This window comes from Rhineura floridana, chromosome 3, assembly GCF_030035675.1.
Source record: "Rhineura floridana isolate rRhiFlo1 chromosome 3, rRhiFlo1.hap2, whole genome shotgun sequence".
Taxonomy (NCBI): domain Eukaryota; kingdom Metazoa; phylum Chordata; class Lepidosauria; order Squamata; family Rhineuridae; genus Rhineura; species Rhineura floridana.
Window position 1 is genome coordinate 104,819,072 of NC_084482.1, and position 20,857 is coordinate 104,839,928.

The window sequence follows — 20,857 nt, forward strand, 5'->3', positions numbered from 1 at the left end:
CCTGCACCTGGTGTTGGGCCAAAGAGATAATAAACTAGTGTTGCTGCTGGTGTACTATCCACCCTGATGCCCAACAGTTTATCTAACTGAGCTCCTGGAGGCAGTGGTGTTAGAGGAACCCAGAACAATAGTGATTTCAGTATCCATGCTGAGGTCCCATCTTGTGTTCCAGCTCAGAACTTCTTGGCCTCCATGACAACCATGGGACTATTGGTCCGATACAAAGGGCAGGGCATACCTTCATCTTGGTCTTTGCTCCAGATGCAGGAAGGAGTGGTCTGGAAATATGGGGAGTATCACTCTGTTGTCATGGTCAAACCACTTCTTGGTGAAGTTTGGATTGATGGTTCTGATCCCCCCCTTGCAGGGATAGTGGACCTATTCAAAGGGTGCACTCCTAGAGACTAATGGAATCCCATGGATTCCTGAAATCTCTGGAGGCTTTTTTGATCCCTGGAGGACAGAGCAGGTGACAGCACTGAAGCTCTTGTGACATTGTGGAATAGTGATACATGTTGCGGTCATGACATGACACTCCTGAATGCCCTTTCTGGCATTGAAGAGCCTATTCTGCACCCTAATATACCAGAGATCTAAGGGAGATGAACGATGCCTGATGACAACTAGAGTGCAAATGGCAAAAGACATGCTGCAAAGCCAACCAAATATGAATGAGAGCACAAAATCCTGCCCACTGCATGGTGGTGGGGGCAGTGACAAAAGCACACTTCTCTGCTTACATTGCATCCTCAAGTAGCCATCCAGAGGAGCTGAATACATCTTACCAGGGCTGTGAAGTCGGTACACCAGACCTTCGACTCAGACTCCTCTATTTTTCTACTGTCCGACTCCGACTCCAGAGAGAGACAGAAAAAGCGCTTATAAAATGCTGAGGATTAACACCACACCGGACCCCCCTTTGGGCTTGTACAGTGAAAGTGACAAGACTTCTCGCTGGGATTCCATCCTCACGCCACCAGGCCCCTGAAAGCATAGCACCTGGCTCTCAACAGAAATCTCTGACTCCGACTCCTTCATAAATGGCAAATGTGTATTAACTAGTAATAACACATTTACTGTAGTAAAATGGTAGCACAAGGCATTTCATCACCGCCACGTGAATCCAGAGCTCGGAAAAGTTACTTTTTTGAACTACAACTCCCACAAGCCCAATCCCTGGGGCTGATGGGAGTTGTAGTTTTAAAAAGTAACTTTTCCAAGCTCTGGATTCACGTGGTGGTGATGAAATGCCTTGTGCTACCATTTTACTACAGTAAATTTGTAATTACTAGTTAATATACAGTTGCCATTTATGCAGGAGTCGGAGTCGGTACATTTCTACCGACTCCGACTCCACCCAAAATTGCTCCCGACTCTGACTGCACGACTCCGACTCCACAGCCCTGCATCTTACCATGAAAACCCTATGAACAATTGCTGTACAATGGGTCTTTATTTTCATCAAGCTATTCACCATGACTCCAAGACTTTTTCCTGTTCAGTCAACACCAATTCATCCTCTATCAATGTGTGTGTGAAGCTGGCCTGTTGTTGGCTTTTGTCCCAATGTGCATCACTTTATGAACATTTACTTATTTTATTTGCCATTTTCTTACCCACTAAGCCAGTTGGGTGAGCTCCTTTTGGAGCTAGTCATAGTCTGCTTGGATTTTCACCATCTGGAATCATTTGGTATCATCAGGCTTGACCACTTCACTGCTTAACTCTACTTCCAGATCATTTATGAACAAACACCTGTCCCTCCACTACACAGATCTTTGAAGGATTCCCCTTGTTGCTTTCCTCCTTTGTGAAAACTCAGTTTATTCCTACTTCCTGCTCTTTAACTAGCTGCTGATCCATAAGATAACCCATCCTCTTATCCCACCAAGCCTTTGGTGGAGGACTTTGTCAAAAACTTTTTAGAAATCCAAGTGTACAGTGTCTACCAGATCTCTGCATGTAGGTGCAATGCCAGGCACAAAGTAAATTCTACAGAAATTATGAATGCTATCATTTGCATTTGCAAACTGCTTTCCTGTCTTTATTGTGCAGACAGCCTCACAACAAGAACCTTATGTTATGAAGCAGGGGTGTGTACACACACACATAGACATACACTCCTACCATAGATGGAGAACTTAGATTAAATTGCCTAAAGCCACACCTTGTTCACAGGACACACTAAGCATAGCCTTGGCTTAGCAAGACCATGCTAATGTGTGAGCTCCTGGAGAGGAGGTCACAATCTTGGTTACAGCTTGTGATTAGTGAGAAGAGAGCTTAACCACAAGTCCTGGTTTGTACTTTGGCTTAGCACCTTGGCACTGCAGCCAGCACAAAGGACCAGGCAGGAACCAAATGGCTGCAAGCTCCTCTCTAGGAGCCTGGCTGCATGCTCACGTGGTCTTATTAAGCCAAGGTTTGGTTTAGCATATTGTGTGAATCAGGACAGTGAGCCCCTGGCAGAGGGCAACACTTCACCTCCCAACATGTTGCCACTTGATACACGGCATCCTTAGGGCCCCTCCAGACTGGTATTTTGGTTTTGTGGGTGTATTCTGCAACTTGACATTGATGCTATAATGGTGCATCAGTGGTAGATTTGTACTGGATCACCCACACATCATTCGGCTTTATTAGATGCTTCCCCAAAGTTACCATATTGTTGCCATCTACAGCAGTACTCTTGTGCTATAACACAACAAAAGCGACACACACACACACCAACACCAACAATCCCAGAACATTTGTGGCATGAAAAGTAACACAATTTCAACAGGAAGCTATAGGACCTGCATAGATTGTAAACAAAGCAGCACGTCCATTCCATAACTTTTTCAAGCTCAAACAGCATTGAACGTGGGTCACATATGACCACTCCAATATTATCACCAGCACAAGTCATCATGTATGCACAATAAAAGGAGGGCCCCTGCTCTGCTCTGGCTTTAAAAGCAGAGTACATTAGTGAACTGACTTCTATTTATTTATTTATTTTTATTTAATTTATATCCTACCCTTCCTCCCAGCAGGAGCCCAGGGCAGCAAACAAAAGCACTAAAAACACTTTAAAACATCATAAACAGACTTTAAAATACATTAAAACAAAACATCTTTAAAAACATTTTTTTAAAAGCTTTCAAGACATCTTTCTTAAAAAAGGTTAAAAACCTATTGTTTTTTTTAAAAAAAAGGTTTAAAAACCTATTAAAAAGCAATTCCAACACAGATGCAGATTGGGATAAGGTCTCAACTTAAAAGGTTTGTTGAGAGAGGAAGGTCTTCAATAGATGCCAAAAGATAACAGAGATGGCACCTGCCTAATATTTAAGGGGAGGGAATTCCACAGGGAATTCCACACTAAAGGTCCGTTTCCTATGTTGTGCAAAATGGACCTCCTGATAAGATGGTATCTGCAGGAGGCCCTCACCTGCAGAGTGCAGTGATCGACTGGGTATATAAGAAATAAGACAGTCTTTCAGGTATCCTAGTCCCAAGCTGTATAGGGCTTTGTACACCAAAACTAGAACCTTGAACTTTAAAACACACACACACACACGATTTGTTTATTTAATTTAACGCTGTATATACTGCTTCATTACTATCATCCCCAAGCCACGTACAAAAACACTCACAACGATGAAACTAAAAAGTTTCATCGTTGGCAGATGATGCCAAAGAAATGCCTGATGGAATAAAAAAAATAAGTCTTCAGTAGGCACTGGAAATTCAGCAGGGGAGGGGGGCTGTCTGACCTAAACTATAAGGTTCCATAAAACTGGGCCCACACAGGGCTCGTAGCGAGCAGGAGCCATGCATCTAAACCATGGGGGCCACTCCCTCCCTCAGTGATCAGGCAGAGATATAAGAGATCGGGCAGCCCCTGAGGTATCCAGACCCAAGTTGTTCTGTCATACAAGAACTTTGAACTATGGTAGGGGCGGCCATTTCAATCCCTCGAGCGCCACAGTTATGTGCCGACAATAGTCTGCAAAACCTTACACAAAATGTTAAGAAAGCTTAAGAGTGTAGCTTGTTGCCGTTTGGTTAAACAGGACGTGCCTATTTCCTTGGTCTTTCATTCCTGGAGGGCAAATGAGAGTTGCAGTCTTAATGCCTACTTGCTTTGAGGGCTGCTTTGGAGGGCTTCCCCTAAATCATTCCTCCCAAAGGGGGAAAGAACCCCAAAGGAAAACTAACCCAAACCAAACCAGGGCCCCTACGGTCAGGGGCGACAGTGTTCAAGGGAAGTATTCATAAACCGGAGGTTTCCGCTATACCCGGCAGGCCACCATTCTATCCGACAGAAAGCCCCCGAAGGAGACAGCAGGAAGAGCAGAGGAGCAGGACGCGAGAATCGCGAAAGTCCAACCGCAGCTTCAGGTCGCCCCCTCTCCCTGTCTCCCCGCTGCCCTTCTCCTCCTTGCGCCTCGCCGGCAGCAGCGCCTAGGAGAGGGCTGAGGCTCCCGCCCCCTCCGCAAGCGGCTCCCGTCCCCGCCTCTTTCCAGCCTCCTCCTCGCTCACGCCCTTATTTAACTTCGACTCCCAACTTTCTGAGCGCTTCACTCTGCCTCTCGTTCCCTTGGCTGTCCCGCCGCCTGCCTCCTTGGACCGCGGGAGCCGCCGCCGGCGAGCGCTTCGTTCGGTGTTCCCCATCCATCCCTCAGGATGCGCTCGGGAGGACTGCTCTTCCCTTTGGCCCTGGTTCTGGGGATCACCATCTCCTGGGCTGCCACCCCTTACCAACAGATCTTGCAGCACAGCCGAATCCGGGGCCGGCATCAAGGGTAAGGCCCTGAATTTGGGGAGGGGGGCGCTGGGGATGTGCGATCCAGGCATCCCGATGCCTCTTTCGTTCTGGCGGCGGAGTGTGCTTGCGGGAGCATGTTCCTGAAGTTGTCGTGCTTGGGTCAGCGGCCAGGTGATGAATGTGGCCAGAAGAAACGAAGCGGGCTCCCGAGTTTCGCTTGCACTAGCCCCTAGTTTACATTCTTTTAAAAGATGGGCTACAGAAATGTATTGTGGCCCAAAAGTGCATCGCTGTTTCCAACGTTCTTCGTTTAAGGGGGTGAGGGGAGATGGAAGAGAAGCATCTGTAAAACGAAAGGAAAATCTAATCATAAGAACATAAGAAGAGCCTGCTGGATCAGACCAATGGCCCATCTAGTCCAACTCCAGCATCTTGTTTTCACAGTGGCCAACGAGGTACCTGTGGGAAACCTGCGGGCAGGATCTGAGCGCAAGACCACTCTCCTCTCCTCCGGTTTCCAGCAACTGGTGTTTGGAAGCATACCACCTCCCACTGTGGAGGCAGAGCATAGCCATCGTAACTAGTAGCCTTTGATACCCTTATCCCCCATGAATTTGTCTAATCCTCTTTTAAAGTCCTCTGAGTCGGTGGCCATCACTGTCTCCTCTGGGAGTGAGTTCTATAGTTTAACTGTGCACTGTGTGAAGAAGTACTTTCTTTTGCTGTCGTGAATCTTCCACCATTCAGCTTTGTTAGATGTCCACGAGTTCTAGCGTTATGAGAGAGGGGAAAAGCTTTTCTCTGTCCACTTTCTCCATGCCATGCATCATTGTATACACTCCTAGCATGTCACCTTTGACTTCCCGTTTCTCTGAACTAAAAAGCTCCAAATACTGCAACCTTTCCTCAAAGGGGAATCACTCCATCCCCTTGATCATTTTGGTTGCCCTTTTCTGAACTCTTTCCAGCTCTAAGTATCCTTTTTGAGGAGAGGCGACCAGAACTGTGCACAGTATTCCATAGATTTATATAACAGCATTATGATATTAGCAGTTTTATTTTGGGATATGGATTGAAAGCAATTCTTAAACAGGTGAATGATCCACTGGGATTGTGGTACTGGGGATCAAATGGCTTGTGGAGAAGAGATGTATCATTTAAAAGATCTTTTTCCTGCCAGCTCTTCTCCAATTGATAAGTCTAGAAGGATAAGATCCAAAGTTAATCAGATTGTACCTTTTTATTGGACCACTGTGTAGGTTGGTTAAGGAAGGCAGCTTTAAAGTTAGACAGAACTCTACCTGTGAAGAGAAGAATTCTGCATGAGTTGGACATTGGCTATCTTTGAGACACACTATTTTTAAAGCAAGAAAAGAAATGGTGGAAGAAATACTGGCACTTACCCTACATTGAGGCAGAGCAATAAATGCCACTGCTCTCCCCCCCCAAAAATATGATTCATGGTGCCCAAGCCAGCTATGTTATTTTGGCACCTGAAGCAGAAAACCCTACAAATGACCCTCCCCCTCCCTGGCAGTAAAAATGAATAATAATGATAAATTAAATGACACCCAGAATCAGCTACTTGAGGTGGCCGCTCCACTCTGACTAATGGTAGGGCTGTTCCATATTTCTGTCCTAAACGTTTATGCTTGACATGAACTCGTATAAGCTCTTTAAGCATAGCTGTTAAGATAGCACATTTTAGGCTCAGACCAGTAGTAAATTTAATGAGGCAAATGGCATTAAGGTGAAGTTCCAGGCACATTGAAACCAAACAAAGGTGAATCAAAGCAAGCTGATACACGCAAGAGTTAAAAGGCTTCAAGAAGGCTTTGAATATGATGGAAACAAATCAACTTATAGTCATGTGAGGGGCAAATTCTAAAAAAGACCTATTTGTCTCCTCCTAAGTATTTGTGTAGACATTGCTGGACTACGGATCCCATCATCCATAACTGTTGGCCATGCTAGCTAGGGCTGATGGAGGCTGGGCTTTAGAACTTCTGGAGGGCACCAGGTTGAGGAAGGCTAAACTTCACTATAGGAGCTGATAGGTCAGAGGGATCAGAATGTTGACAGGATGCACTTCTCCAGATGGTTATGTTGTTGGTGTGTAAACGGTTGCAGGAGTGGTCCTTCAGGGCCTTTATAATGGTGAATTCAGTCCAGAAAATCCTGATGCAAACCACGCAGGATGTTGGAGCAGGCAACATATGTGAATGGGCTCCGAGGTTCATTTTCTCAGAGGGCTTTCGGGTAGTTAATGATATCCTGACCCTAGCATCACACACTTACTACAAGAGTCATTGTGATTACTTCCCCCTAAGTATGGGTAGCATCCCAGCCTGAAGAAAAGGAAATCCCATTTCACGTGATCATTTACGAAAGTGTGATGCCCACTAGCATAGTTAAATAAAAAAAAACACCTGGATGAAATTGAATAGCACTGTTTTTCAACCTTAGGTCTCCAGATGTTGTTGGACTACCATCCTCATCATCCTTGGCCATTAGCTGAACTGGTTGAAGTTGATGGGAGTTGTAGTCCGACAACATCTGGAGACTGAAGGCTGAAGAACACTGGAATACAGGACTGTCAGTGGCAAGTAGTCCTGATAGCCAGCAGTGCTGATTCCCAAATCAGGTATTGGGAATTGATGTGGCAATCAGCATTGCTTATTTCCTGCTTCCCCCCCCCAAGGAATTTAGGGTAGCTTTTATCCTCACAACAGTTTGGTGATGTAGGCGAGGTTGAGAGAGAATGATTTGATTGGCCAAAGCCAACAAATGAGCTTCACAGCTAAGTGAAGATTTAAATGTGGGCTTCCCACATCCAAACCCAGTACTCTAGTCACTCTATCACAGTGGCTGTTGACTCTGTATCTTAGTTAGACCCTGTGCTGGCCACTGTTTCACTATTAGCCTCTCCCTGTCCAACAAACACACACACACAGTGTGGTGCTGTCCCATGGTGTTGTTGTGGAGTGTGTGAATATCCCAGACAGATGGGTGGAGCTGGTCACTTGGCATGGTGCCTGTCAGTTTAGTCCACATGGTTGCTTCATTCTTGGTCTCTCACACATCACTGTGGGATCCTATCACAGGGTGAGGGGAAGGAAACCACTCCCCCAGACAAATAGTTCCTCCCCTAATATGTTGGCCCTACATGATTACTTGAAGGAAAGGCACTTTTCACATGACTCCATATTTTTCATCATTATCTTCAGTCAGGTGGTTCACATGCAATTCAAAGCCATAACAATAGCTTGGTGAAAATGTGTGAGCACACAGGCTCCCATAAAGGCAATTTCAGCTGCTTTGATCCTCCTCCAGTCCTTCTGCTGTGAAGTAAGTCATGGTGGTCATCCAAACCAGGCTTGTGGTTTGTCTCATTCCCAATAGTATAGTGGCAAATTCAGAAGTGCAGGGTGCTTTCTTGATAGTCATAGCCACACACCCTTTTTTGCCGCTGGGTTGTGAATATGATTCATATTAATTCCTTCTCTTGCAACAACAGACTTCCCTAGAAGCCAATAAGCATGTTAGTTGGGAGAGTGTTAGATACTGAGAAGAGTCTTCTCAGTGTCCTCATGTCCTTTCCCTCTGACTAGCTCCAATCAGCAGGAAAGGACAAGGACTCTTTTGTCTGTGGCTAACACATTCCCCTTTCATGTTGATTGGCTCATAGGATTTTGAAGACATTGGGACCCTGATCCCAAAAACGTAAGGGGTCTTAGACACCCCCTGGGACCCTGGACGACTACACTCCTGCTCATTCCAGACAAACCATGAGCTGTAACCAAGGCTTGTTCTTGGGTTTACAGCTTGTGGGAGGAGCACAGCAGCCACTATTTTCTCTCTGGGAACTCTCACACTTGCACATTCATGCTAAGCCACACAGGACCATCTCTCTCTCTCTCTCTCTCTCTCTTTCTCTCTCTCTCTCTGTGTGTGTGTGTGTGTAAACCGTTCTCAGTGGGCTTCCTTCTGTCGGTGACAGGACTGTGTGGGGAGCTTGGATCCCTTCCAAGAACTTGATGTTGAGCTCTCCTTCATATCCTCTTCCCCCTCCTCAAAATCGAAATAGGGTCAACTGCGGGGGGGGGAATGACGATTTAATTAGGAGATATATCTATAAATATAGATGATGGTTTAATTAATTTCTTCCCGAGACATAACTCTCATTGACTTGTTGTCCTAATGGAAACACACAAAGTTCAAGTCTTCATATTCAAAGAAAGCGGGGAGAGGGGGAGCAGGAAACCAACGCCTGGCTCAGTGAAGAGGAAGCTCTTTCACTCTTCTCGGCTTTATTAATAATAGTGATTTTACATTCTGATCTTCTGGAAGTTCAGACTACAGGAATGATGATTCCTTCTTTATCAAGACAATGCTTCTTTTTGGATCTATTATTAAAACATCTTTGAACACCAGGTATGAACAGGGAACTCAAAATATCTTTTCCCTCCTTTTGTCTGTAGTCCCAATGTGTGTGCTGTGCTGAAACTGATTGGAACAAACAGGAAATACTTGCCAAACTGCAAACTGTGGTACCAGAAGAAAATCTGCGGCAAGTCAACGTAAGTACTGGAGGGTTTTCAGGAAAATACAATGCTGTGAAGTGGATAGATATTGGATGGCTTTGGGGTGCTGTTGAGCTGATGGGCTGTGCTTTTTGTTACCTGCCCATTCAAAAGCAACCTACCAGCTATGTTTTGTAACCTCTCATGTGCTTCACAATCACTCTGTTTCCATAGTACCAAGCAAGCAGCAAAAACAAGCAGTTTATCAAGCTCCTGGTGCACACAGGTCTGGGGTTTCCTTCCTCTGATCAAAATGTACAGCAAACCATCGTTTGCTGTTTCTGCCTCCAGAGCTGCAGGTTACAGTTTGTGTTCACCCTTCAAAATGAGGTTTTGATTCTGGTTTGCTATTCTACTTGCAGGATAAATGTGTACAAGGATGAGAGGTAGGGAATCGCATTGCATGAAAGGAAGAGTAGTATCCTGAGGTTCTCCACAGTTTGTTCATATAATACCTTAGGGAAAGCCCATAGCTCAGTAGCAGAGCACATGCTTTGCATGCAAAAGGTCCCAGGTTCAAATCCCATCATCGACAGCCCCTGGTCTGAAATCCTAGGGATCTGCTGCCAGTCAGTGTATACAGTACTGAATTAGAGTGACCAATGCTCTGAATAAGGCATCTTCCTAACGGTGATGTGACATTAATTCTGGACCACTCCTCAATTACTGCTTTGCGAGTTTTAGGGACCTTATACCTGAAACCCTTTTTGTGGCTACTAAATGCTGCTTTGAATTCAGCTGTAACCTGCAAACCCAATTCTTGTGTTTCCCTGGAAGATGATGAATAGGTGGCTCCTTCTGGCAGAAGAATATAATTCCAAACTTGCAAGTCAACTTGTACGCCAGGTTGTTCATCTTCCAAAATAAACAGGCTTGAGAGAATGTTTTCGGAGTAATGTTCTGTTATGTAAAAATATTCCCTGGTAATAACTGCAGCTGCATTTGAGGAGCATTTGTCAGAGTGCAAACAGCTGCTATGTTGGATGTGCAAAGTATCCATTTTAATGCCTGTGGTGCTTCTAGTATCTTAAGCTACTGGAGAGCAAGAATGGAGAACTGACAGGGCTGTTGTCAGAGGCAGGTAGACTGGAGGGATGACTGGGTGACCCAGTCTATTTGTTCTTAACTAATTGTGAGTTTCCTTGCAATTCACAGTTACCTGCATGTAAATCAGACTCGAGATTTATCATTATCCTGGGATATTATATTACATAACACAGAGGTCACTTTTCTTTATTTTGAATTTATTGATAATACACCAAGGGCCATTTTCTGGAGAGATCATTGCTATGTAGGGAAAACTATTCACGCTGTCATGTATGGAAGACTTTTGTCATGATTACATGGGTTTGTGTAGATAAAGTATATGCAAAACTATCTGACTGTTTTTTACGGTTCCTTCAGTCACACCAGAGAGACTTGCAAATCAGTCTGAATCCTGTCCCTGCAGATGTTAGCATTCAACAGACATTGAATAAAGCATCCTATGAAAAGTAGCCTAAACATGTATTCTTGGAAAGGGCAGTCTACACCTAATTAAGAATGTGTACAGTGCTGGTTGTCTTCCAGGCTGAGCTGAAGCCTGCTAGTCTTCCAGGAAAGGTGCAACCTCCATGAGGTCACACAAGCTCCAGGAAAAAAAGGGATTTGGGGGATGAAACAATATTGTTATGAGCATGGGGGTGATTCCTGTGGGTCCCCTTTCCACCCTCTGATTTGGAATCCTGTGCCTTGGGGCTGGCTCTGCTGGCCAGATGAATTTCTTTTGTTAAACAAATAGAGTGGCCAGGTAGGATAATGGGTCTATCAGTTGCCCAGCAACTGGTGAAATGGGCCAGGAAGATCCTTTTGTCACTGAAACTCTTCAGGAGAGCCTTCCCCCCCTTCCTGGCCACTAGCAGAAGTTTGTGCTTAGAGTGTGTGTAGAGTGTGTTCTAGAGAAACGCTGGTAACTGGAGGCAGGCAGAGAGACTGGCTCTCTGCACCATGGCATTTGGGGTGCCTGCAGTAATACAGATGGAAAAGCTGGATATTGGACTGCTGATGCCTTGAACCCTTCCATCTTACGCTGAGGTTGGAATGTGTGTAAATAAACAAACCATATTTCATAAAGACACTGCAGTCTCTGCTGACCTTCTTCCCAAAGAAAACCAAACCCTGGATGAACGCAAGGACCCTGGAAATCTCACCACTCGGAGATTGGGGAGGCGCACAACAATATTATAAAGGTTCATGGAAGACTCCAGGCAGCTACTTTCATCTGAGTGACTGCTATGTATGTCAGCGGTAACAGTAAATAAAAACTTCTATGTATGCTGATACAAACGCAGGAATTACAGCAACATTTTGGGGGAAAACAGATGTGGGTAAATGTGACTTGTGAGCAAATATCTCCTTAAATGAGGGGAATGACATTCTTTCACACCTTTGACCCTAACATCTTAAAAACTCAGTGTGGTATAGTGAAAAGAATGTTGGACATGTATTGTAGTCAAGAAAAGGGTGAAAACCCTATCCCTCAACCTCTTTTTCCTTTTGGGGAGGGGATTAACAGGTTCTTTTTCCAATGCAGACTTAGGACCAGTTTGAATGTTACCATAGCAGCGGGCTTGCTGCTGAAAATTGCTTCTGCATGGTTGGAAGCAAGGCCAACTTAAAATGGAGCAGTAAATATGCTTCCCACCTCTTCTACCAGTCAAGGCACAGTACCCGTACCCAAGGCTGTTCAAATTATGTTGACACCTGAAGCAGAAAAATCCCACAAGCTTCTCTCCCCTTCTGTGGCAGTAAAAAATACAATTGCAGTACATTAAATAACAATACATTCTACTTGAGGTGATTGCTACATCCTGTCGCATGGTTGGGCCAGCCCAGATGTTCAGCACTAGTGTGTATATTTAACTTTCAATATGGCTAACCAACCATTGTGAAAACAGAATCCAGACATTATTGTAGCTGTGCAGCAAGTCAGTCACACAGAAGTGTTTTTAGACAGCAACCACACCAATGTGGGAATGTTTGTCCATTAATTTCTTAAATATTTCAAACTTTATTCAGGATCTCATGGATTGCTCACTGAGGGAGTAGAAGAGAACAACTCAGAAAAAAGGGAGGAAATTCTTTGCCCCCTGCACTCAGATAAATAATGGAATATGTTTTTCTGAAAACTGGCAGGGCTGTAACTAGACTTAACAAGAAAACACACCCCCTGACAGGAAGTTGGAAGATTATACTTTCAGACAATGGCATTTAAATGGGGGGGGGGAACCACCCAGTTTAAAAACAACACAACTACCCACCTGGTTTTGGGCGGAGGAAAAGAAGTGTACAGTTGAAGAGTATGAGGAGAGATATAGGGCTAAATCCAACACAGAGTTAAGTGTGCTTAAGCCCATCATTTTCGATGGGCTTAAGCACATGTAACTTTGTGTTGTATTTAGGCTGTAGGAAATCATTTTTGCAAGATTGTCCAGTTGCACAAGCAACCAGATATTTATGGTGCTCAAATAGCCCATGAACGTGAATTATACACTGTTCACAAAATGCAAGTTAGGTGACAAGTCCATGTTTGCGCCTTTTAAAATAATAGGGTGAGACATAACAGCTTCCCCTCCTGTTCTGCCCCCTGCCCTATTATCCATATCTTCCCCACTTCTTGTAATAATCAGGACTCCAGGTTTGCAAAAGAGCAATTTGTTGGAAGTGGGGCAAGAGCAGCACCTGTTTGGGTTCTTTTGTTTGTATTTCAGAAGAAAGGGTCCTCCAGCTAGCTAGGCTTGCCTACCTTTACTTGCGCTCTTCTCTACCTCCTTCCATTGTAAAGTGATGCGCTCAGGGAAACCGACCTGCCCCTCCTTCCTTTGTCTTCTTCTTTGACTGTCCGAGGAGAGAGGAGACATCTTTGTCTTTGCTCTCTTTCCTGAGCCACGAGGACAATACCCAAGTCTGGACATTGCACCTCCAACTTAGAACTAGGTATGCCTTTCCTATCTACTATGTATTTCTATAAATAACATAGCTTTTTATTATTTTACTAAGTCTTAAGTGTCAGTGATCTAAATGCAGGGTAACAGCCTGCTTCTAGGGGAAATACACATGCTGGCACACTCCACGCTCAGACGCTGAGTTACCCTGCATATTTCCATAACACAATTGCTGGAGGAGGTTGGGTGACAGGCAGGGCCGGCTCCAGGAATGCGGGGGCTCTTGGGCATTAGCCTGCCCCAGGCCCCTCTGCTTCCCTTCCACGATCCCATGGATCACAAGACGAGCTTCCGAACTGCCCACCATCCCCCGTCATCCCCAGCACTTCACCTACCTTTGTCTGCGCATGCAGCGCGCGCATTGCTGCCATCAACCAAGATGGCGGCAGAGGCTTCAGTCCCTTGCGGAAACCTCGGCCGCCATCTTTATTGATGGCAACCCTGCGCGAACAGCAGAGAAAGGTAGGTGAAGCGTGGGGGATGGTGGGCGGCTCGGAAGCTCGTCTTGCGATCCACGGGATCACAGAAGGGGAGCGGAGGGCCCCTCAGGGCCCCCCCAGGGCCTCCTAGAGCTGTGGGGCCCTTGGGCCAGTGCCCAACCTGGCCGCCCTTTGGTTCCAGCCCTGGTGAGAGGACTGATTAAGCTGGGTGATGTGGTCTAAAATGGCTCCATCTTCCATTGTACTGGAGAATGTAGAGACACATGCACAATCCTAGGGCAATGCTTTTCATAGGCCACTACAGTATTCTTATGTAGCTGGGAGTGATAACAGTCCTATTATTGTTGGCATGACCTCTTATCTCATAATGATGAACATGTGAGTCATCTACCCTTTATCTTGCCAGGGACTGATTTGCTTCTCATTCAATCCTCAAATATATAAACAAATCAGAGATTGGAGCCAGTTTGCGGCCTTGCTTATTAAGATCCTGTCTGAGTTTTCCTTTGACTATTGAGCTGGAAATCCAAAAGGCAATATTTTATGCTCAACAGGATTTCAGTAATATTTCCTGCAGATGCCCTTTAAAATATTAATTCTTTTACTAAGTGCACCTTAGGAAGTAGCACTTAAATTGTTAATAAAAAAGGATTATTGAGCACAACAGGAAGATATATATGTAACCACTTGACAAAATAAATCTGCTTTTGGAACTACTGCATGTCTTTAGATTCTTTCTTTCCTTCCTTCCTTCCTCTCAAGATTTGCCTTCCTCAAGTTCCCTGCACTGTCAGTTTATCTGGTGTTTTCAGTATGTTCTCAATCCTGTAGTCATCACAGTTTGTGGTTTCTCAGTTCCCCTAATAAGCCAGACTGGAGATGGAACCACATGTCCATTTACTTCATGGGGGTGGGGGTGAGGGTGAGGGTGGAAGGGTAAAAGCTCTAACCTTATGGATGGTCTTTCTTCTGTAGCCATATGTTAGTCCAGGCATTGCTGTGACTCTCAACTCCCAAGTCTTTATCCATTGTACCATACACTGGCTTCTTAAACTTTTGTGAAAACAATAAGCTTCCACTCATGACTGTTCTTGTCACATGACTTTCTGTTAGGGAACAGAAGTGTAATGTCCTTACTTTGAGACTTTCCTGGCATATGAGTGTGTTCTATGTGATGTTATATAATTTGCAGACCATTTACCCAGGCAAGTCTTTACTGGGACATGAAATTCCCAAGTGTTGAATGTGCATGTGAGAATCTGCCCCTGTATGACACTACATGATTTTACCAAAATGTCTGTTTGGCCACGATCAATTGTTGCCATTCAGTTTTGCTGGAGCAATATCTTATAGACACATAACTTGCCTGCTTAGCTAAGTAAGTAAGTATATGAGTAGCTGCCTTATACTTGGCCATTTGTCCATCTAGCTCTGTACACTGCTACACTGCTCTACCATGGAGGTACATCTCTTCCCCGCATTTAAATAAAGTCAGATCACTTTATTGGCTTCCTGTTCTCTTCCATTACTAATGTGGGTGAATTGACATGTGCCTGTTCTTCACTCAGTGTCTGTTTGTGACCATTCAGGGATACTGAATTGCGGTGGCAAGTTCAGCCCTTCTTACATTCATTGCTAAAGAGGCGTAAAGGCTACACAGAAACCCTCTGTACACACATAGGCCCTCTCTACAAGTGGGGTTCCTACATCTTGTAAGCTCATAGAAGTGTCAGTGAATGTGGAGGTTGTTGTAACTGCCCTCCCTTATATGTTGAGTATGCCTTGTTTGGTCATGAAAACAAGGCTAATGGTTTGTGTATATGAAATACCTACCAGCATGCAAATGATCAAAAAAGGATTACTCTTACCTCCGCCCAGGGCCGGTTTAAGCTGAGGAGGGCCCCTAGGCTGATTGGTGTTTGGGCTTCACCTACCTTTCCGTTGTTTTTTGTGGCGTGTGCAGGTTTGCCATCAATCAAGATGGTGGTCGAGGTTTCCCTAAGGAGCTGAAGCCTCTGCCGCCATCTTTGTTGATGGCAGCAACGCGCACGTGTAGCATGCATGCATGCCATCAGCCAAGATGGTGGCAGAGGCTTCAGCCCCTTAAGGAAACCTCAGCTGCCATCTTTATTGATGGCAAATCTGCATGCTGCAAAAAACAACAGATAGGTAGGTAAAGCGGGGGGATAGCAGGGGGATAGCGGGGGGATGGCGGTCCACAGATGCTTCCACAGATCACGGAAGGAGAGCGGAGGACCCCCTGTAGCTCCAGGGGCCCTCAAGCCAGTGCCCCACGGGCCCCCAAGAGCTCCGGGCCCCTAGGCTTCAGCCTACTAAGCCTAATGGATAATCCGGCCCTGCCTCTGCCCTTTGCTTCCATTCAGACCATTAATGCAATTACTCTTTGATCCAGGAGGAATGTGGCTGCCCGTACTGAGCAGCAGGAGAGTGCGCCTCCCATCTTGTACATATTTTCCTTTAGTGCAGATTTGCCCAATGCATTTGTGATGAACCATTGGGCTAAAAGGGAATTGTATGATAATTGAGCAAAACTTTGATGCTAGAATCAGGCTAGCAATGGTCTGTTGAGCATGGACTTGTCTATGCTGTTCACCGCCCAGAGAGCCGTTGGCTGTGGGTGGTATAAAAATTGAATATAATAATAATAATAATAATAAGCCTTGATTAAATTGTATGTTTAGATGAGAGTAGCAACTAAGATGATTTTAGGGGACATTGAGCTGGTTGTAATTTAGGGGATCAGGCACCCTGATTGGGCATTTCTTTCCTCCACAGTATCGATGTGCAGGATGCTACAGTGCATGCTAGTCCTCCACTCATCAGGACCAAATTAGTCTGCGCATCCCACATAAAGTGGTTTCCTGTGTCTATACAATTCTCTTTATTCACCTCTGTCTACCAGAGTTTTGCGCAGCCTTCAGTAATAAAGACAATAAAACCACATGAAATTAATACAAATCATTGTGTTAAGTTAAGGCACTGAAAGCCAGAGTAACATCCAGAAGTTCCAATCCCTTTTAAAGCATGCCTGAACAGGAATGACTTAACAGCACCTGCAACATGCCAGCAGGCTCAGGCTGAGGCAAATCTCTCGGGGTAGCCTTCCATACTATACTTTGTTCTCTGGTACAGGTACTCGACTACACACCGCATGTGCTGAGAGGAGCACACATATATAAAGGTTGTTGCTTTCTCTTTACAATAGACGGAAGGAGCGACTAGGAAAAGAGTGGCCATAGCTACTATTATGTCATTAGATACACTAATTCTTCCACATCATCCTGAAACTACTGTTCTGTGGAAAGGGACAAGCACATCGGACTGCCTTATTTTATATCTGTGTGGCAGATACTCCCTAACACTGTAAAAGGGTGTGTGATTATTGCTGATAGCAAGTTGTGGGATATAATGTGCACCTCCATTTACTGATTTTTTTTTTTTTTAAATAGCATCTCATTCTCAGTTATTTGTGCGATCAAGTCGAGGAGAGAAATATATTAACTCCAGACTTTTAGACGCCTACTAAACTGAGAATCTGCACAGCTTCCACTTCCTTTCCACTTTTTCATTGATGGAGTAGATTATATCATCTCAATTTATGCAGATCTCCAGATAGACATGCACAAATGGGCATTGCATATGCAGTCCCTCTTACCAATCCAAAAGCTAGGACTGCACATGTGGAGCCCTAAAAAAAACCCCTCTGCTCAGCTGGTTGGAATGGTGAGTGGAGAGCCATTTCCCATACCCCGTTGCCTTGTAAATTCCTGATTGGCAGAATTTAAATATCTTTTGAAAGGGCTCTGTGTGCATACATAGCTCCAGTTACACCATACACGCTGCTCTGGATCAGTAAATTGTTTTTGCAAGTGAGAGACATCCAAACTGCACAGGCAAAGGGAGGTGCATCTCTGGCTGTGCAATCTTACCATAAATATATGAATCAAACTGTCTGATATAACAGTGGTTCTCAACCTGGGGGCCGTGAACAGTAAAGAAATGAATTATTGATTAAATTTTTAAAAAAGTCTTCACTCCCTGAACACTGTCTGCTGCCCACTGCCGCTGCAGACGACACCTCCCCCTCGCTCCAAACATAAGGGAGGACTTTTGCTGAAGCGGCATGCCGAGGGCAGGCATCTGCCTATAAAACACATGGCAGACACTGAAGTAAACTGAGGGTGGAGCTATGAGGAGGAAGAGGGGATTTCTATTGCTGACTCCCGTCTCCTTGCACTGCTGCTGCTGACAACGCCCTTGCTCAGAACAAGAGGAGAGGCTTTTTGTGAAGCAAAAAGAAGCAAGGCTGCAAAGAAAGGCTGCTTTCCCCCTTCCTTCCTTCCTGGCAGCCAGTGTGCCTGCCTTTCTTGGCTCCTGCTTCGCTGCCACCTCCTTTTAAAAAATATTCTTATTTGCGAGGCCACCCAGATCTCGCCTTTGGCCCAAACAGAGCCAAGGAACAGTGAGAAAGCCCAGGACTTGCTTGCCCCCCATCTCTGGGGCTAAGTGTGTGTACCAGCATCCCCTCTTTCTTCCACCTACACTCTACCCCCCAATCTCTCCAAGATGCTGTGGCAGTTGAGGGCTTCTCCCTCCCATATGCCAAAATGCATGCACGCCTGCAGATGCTTGCAGGAGGGGCAGGTTTGTGTGTGTGTGTGTGTGTGCTGATCTGTCTTCTGCTCCGCTCCCATTCTCCAAATGCATGCTAACCAAGCCATCAGTTCTGATGATCATCCCAAGGCCTAAAAGCACTAACCACCCAGCTTAATCCATCCACCCTGTTGTCTGCAGTGCACAATCTAGCATCCCCACCACCACCCCATTGCTGCTTTTTTTTAAAAAAAAGCTCAGCAGCTCAACACAGTCACCCACTGGTGTTGGGAGACAGGACTGTACATCTTCAAACTGTGGGGTGGGGGATACCAATTTATTTGGACCCTTGCATTAAAAAAAGAAAGCAACACCTCCCTGCAGATGGAAGATTAGCACATCAGTGAGTTTCTAATGCAATTCATGATTCTGGGTTTTTGTCTGCAGGGAGATTTTAATAAAAAGGGACGTTTGGAGATGTGATTTTGCCACACACCATCTGAAGTTGTACATGTTTCCACCACTTCAGAACTGAACATAAGAACAAAATCACAATAGAAAACGTAAGAAAGACTAAAGAAGGAGACTCAGTGAGTGTCGGATGACTCAGGAAGAGGCAAAACTGAAAATCAGAAGTGCTAGGAAGTCATAAAGAGGGAAGATGGTCAGGTACAGAGGTGAAAGCACTGACCCCCCCTCCTCAATCTATCCACCCTTTTGTCTTCACAATCTAGCATCCCCACCACTACCACATTGCTTTATTGTTGTTGTTGTTGTTATTAAACTGAGCAGGTTGGCTGAGGCTGGGGTCCACATACTGCAGCAGAAATGTATTTATTTAATTATTATTGCATTTATGTCCCACCTTTCCTCCAAGTTGCTCAAGGCGGTGCACATGTTCCCCCCTTTCCATTTTATTCTTACACCAACCCTGTGTCAGAGGTCAGGCTGAGAGACTGTGTCTGGCCCAAGGTCACCCAGTGGACTTCATGGCTGGGTGGAGATTTGAACCTGGATCTTAGTCCAACACTGTAACCCACTGGTGTTGGGAGACAGGACTGTACATCTTCAGACTGTCGGGGTGGGGAATCCCAATTTGATTGTACCTTTGCGTTAAGAAAAGAAAGCAACACCTCCCTGACTGCAGGGAGCTTTTTATGGAAAGGTTCATTTGGAGATGTGATTTTGCCACGCACCATGTTTTCAATTAATAGGGGCTAAAATTACAATTAGTGTGGTGGGTGTCACAATTTTCTTTGAGGTTACAAAGGGGGTCCCGTAATCATAAAGGTTGGGAACCACTGTGATATAAGACAGAGTTCAATATCATATAGGAATATATAGTATTGTCCACACTGACTGGCTCTCCAGGGTTTTAGACTGGAGGCATTAGCAGCCTTGCATGGGATTGCCAGGGATTGTACCTGGGACATTCTGCATGTAAAGCAGATGTCTGTTGCTGACTTACAGCCCTTTCACAATATTTGCCTCAACTCTAAAGAGTTCTTCCTTCCTTCCTTCCTTCCTTCCTTCCTTCCTTCCTTCCTTCCTTCCTTCCTTATCTGTCTTCCATCGTTCACTTCTATTTTCAAACAAGAAGCTCGTTTCAACACTCAGTGATTAATACATCTTGTCTACTGTGGAGTCTCAACAGAGTCTAGTGGTTATGAATCACTGGCACAGGCACAACGAAAGTAATTAGAAACATTTGTCTCCACAATGTTCCCTCCTCTGTGCATCCCTCTAGATGTCCTATTGCAGAATGCTTATGTGGGAGATGTTTAAAATATCTGCAAAGGAGAGCTGATGTCTTGTAGGCTTGCCCTTGAGTAGGCCCATAGTTTAGGTATATGCAATGTAGCTTCACATCCCTGCTCAGCTACAAAGCTCCTTGGTTAAGCTATTGCTATTGCTTGGCCTATCTTGCAGAGTTGCCAAGATTACAAAATAAAGTAGCACATTATGACCTATTATGTGTAAGATAGCACATGATCAATTCTCACCCTTATCACCTGGTGCTGTGGTAAGGATTAAACCCGTAGCCCTGCAGATCAGGGCTCTATGTGCCACTGGAGCTGTTGGTTCGAACTGTAGACAGTTTCAGCTGGGACATTCACAGAATAGAATCTTCCTGACCCAGAAAATTGGGTGGCACAAAAGGGCAGTCTCATGCCAGTGTCTGGTTTATGTATTTTCCCCAGTCTTCTTCAGTGTGGGGAATTTATCATTGAGAGAGGCTACCATGCTAGTCTTTGGTCTCCTTTCACCTGCTTGCCCGGCCCCAAAGTATTTGCCCTCACCCTATCTGCAACCTGGACATCTGCTACTTATAAAGCTCATTCTCCGTCCCTGTGAGCAAACAAGGGGTGTCAGTTTCACAAATGTTCCTGCCAGTTTCCTGCTTCCATTTTCAACCATCATCTGTCTTTATCTGATCAACACTACTGGTCTCTTTATTCTTGTGCACATCTAAAAACTCACTGC

At 45.1% G+C, this 20,857-nt stretch overlaps 1 protein-coding gene across 1 annotated transcript in view; it reads left to right on the forward strand.

Annotated features, from left to right (window-relative positions):
- The first annotated feature begins 4,550 nt into the window (after positions 1-4,550).
- Positions 4,551-20,857, forward strand: part of TGFBI (transforming growth factor beta induced) — a 64,785-nt gene continuing 48,478 nt past the window's right edge. The window contains exons 1-2 of the mRNA XM_061617184.1: positions 4,551-4,790; positions 9,235-9,333. Coding sequence (XP_061473168.1) covers positions 4,672-4,790; positions 9,235-9,333 — 218 coding nt within the window. The 5' untranslated portion in view covers positions 4,551-4,671. The remainder of the gene's footprint in view (positions 4,791-9,234; positions 9,334-20,857) is intronic.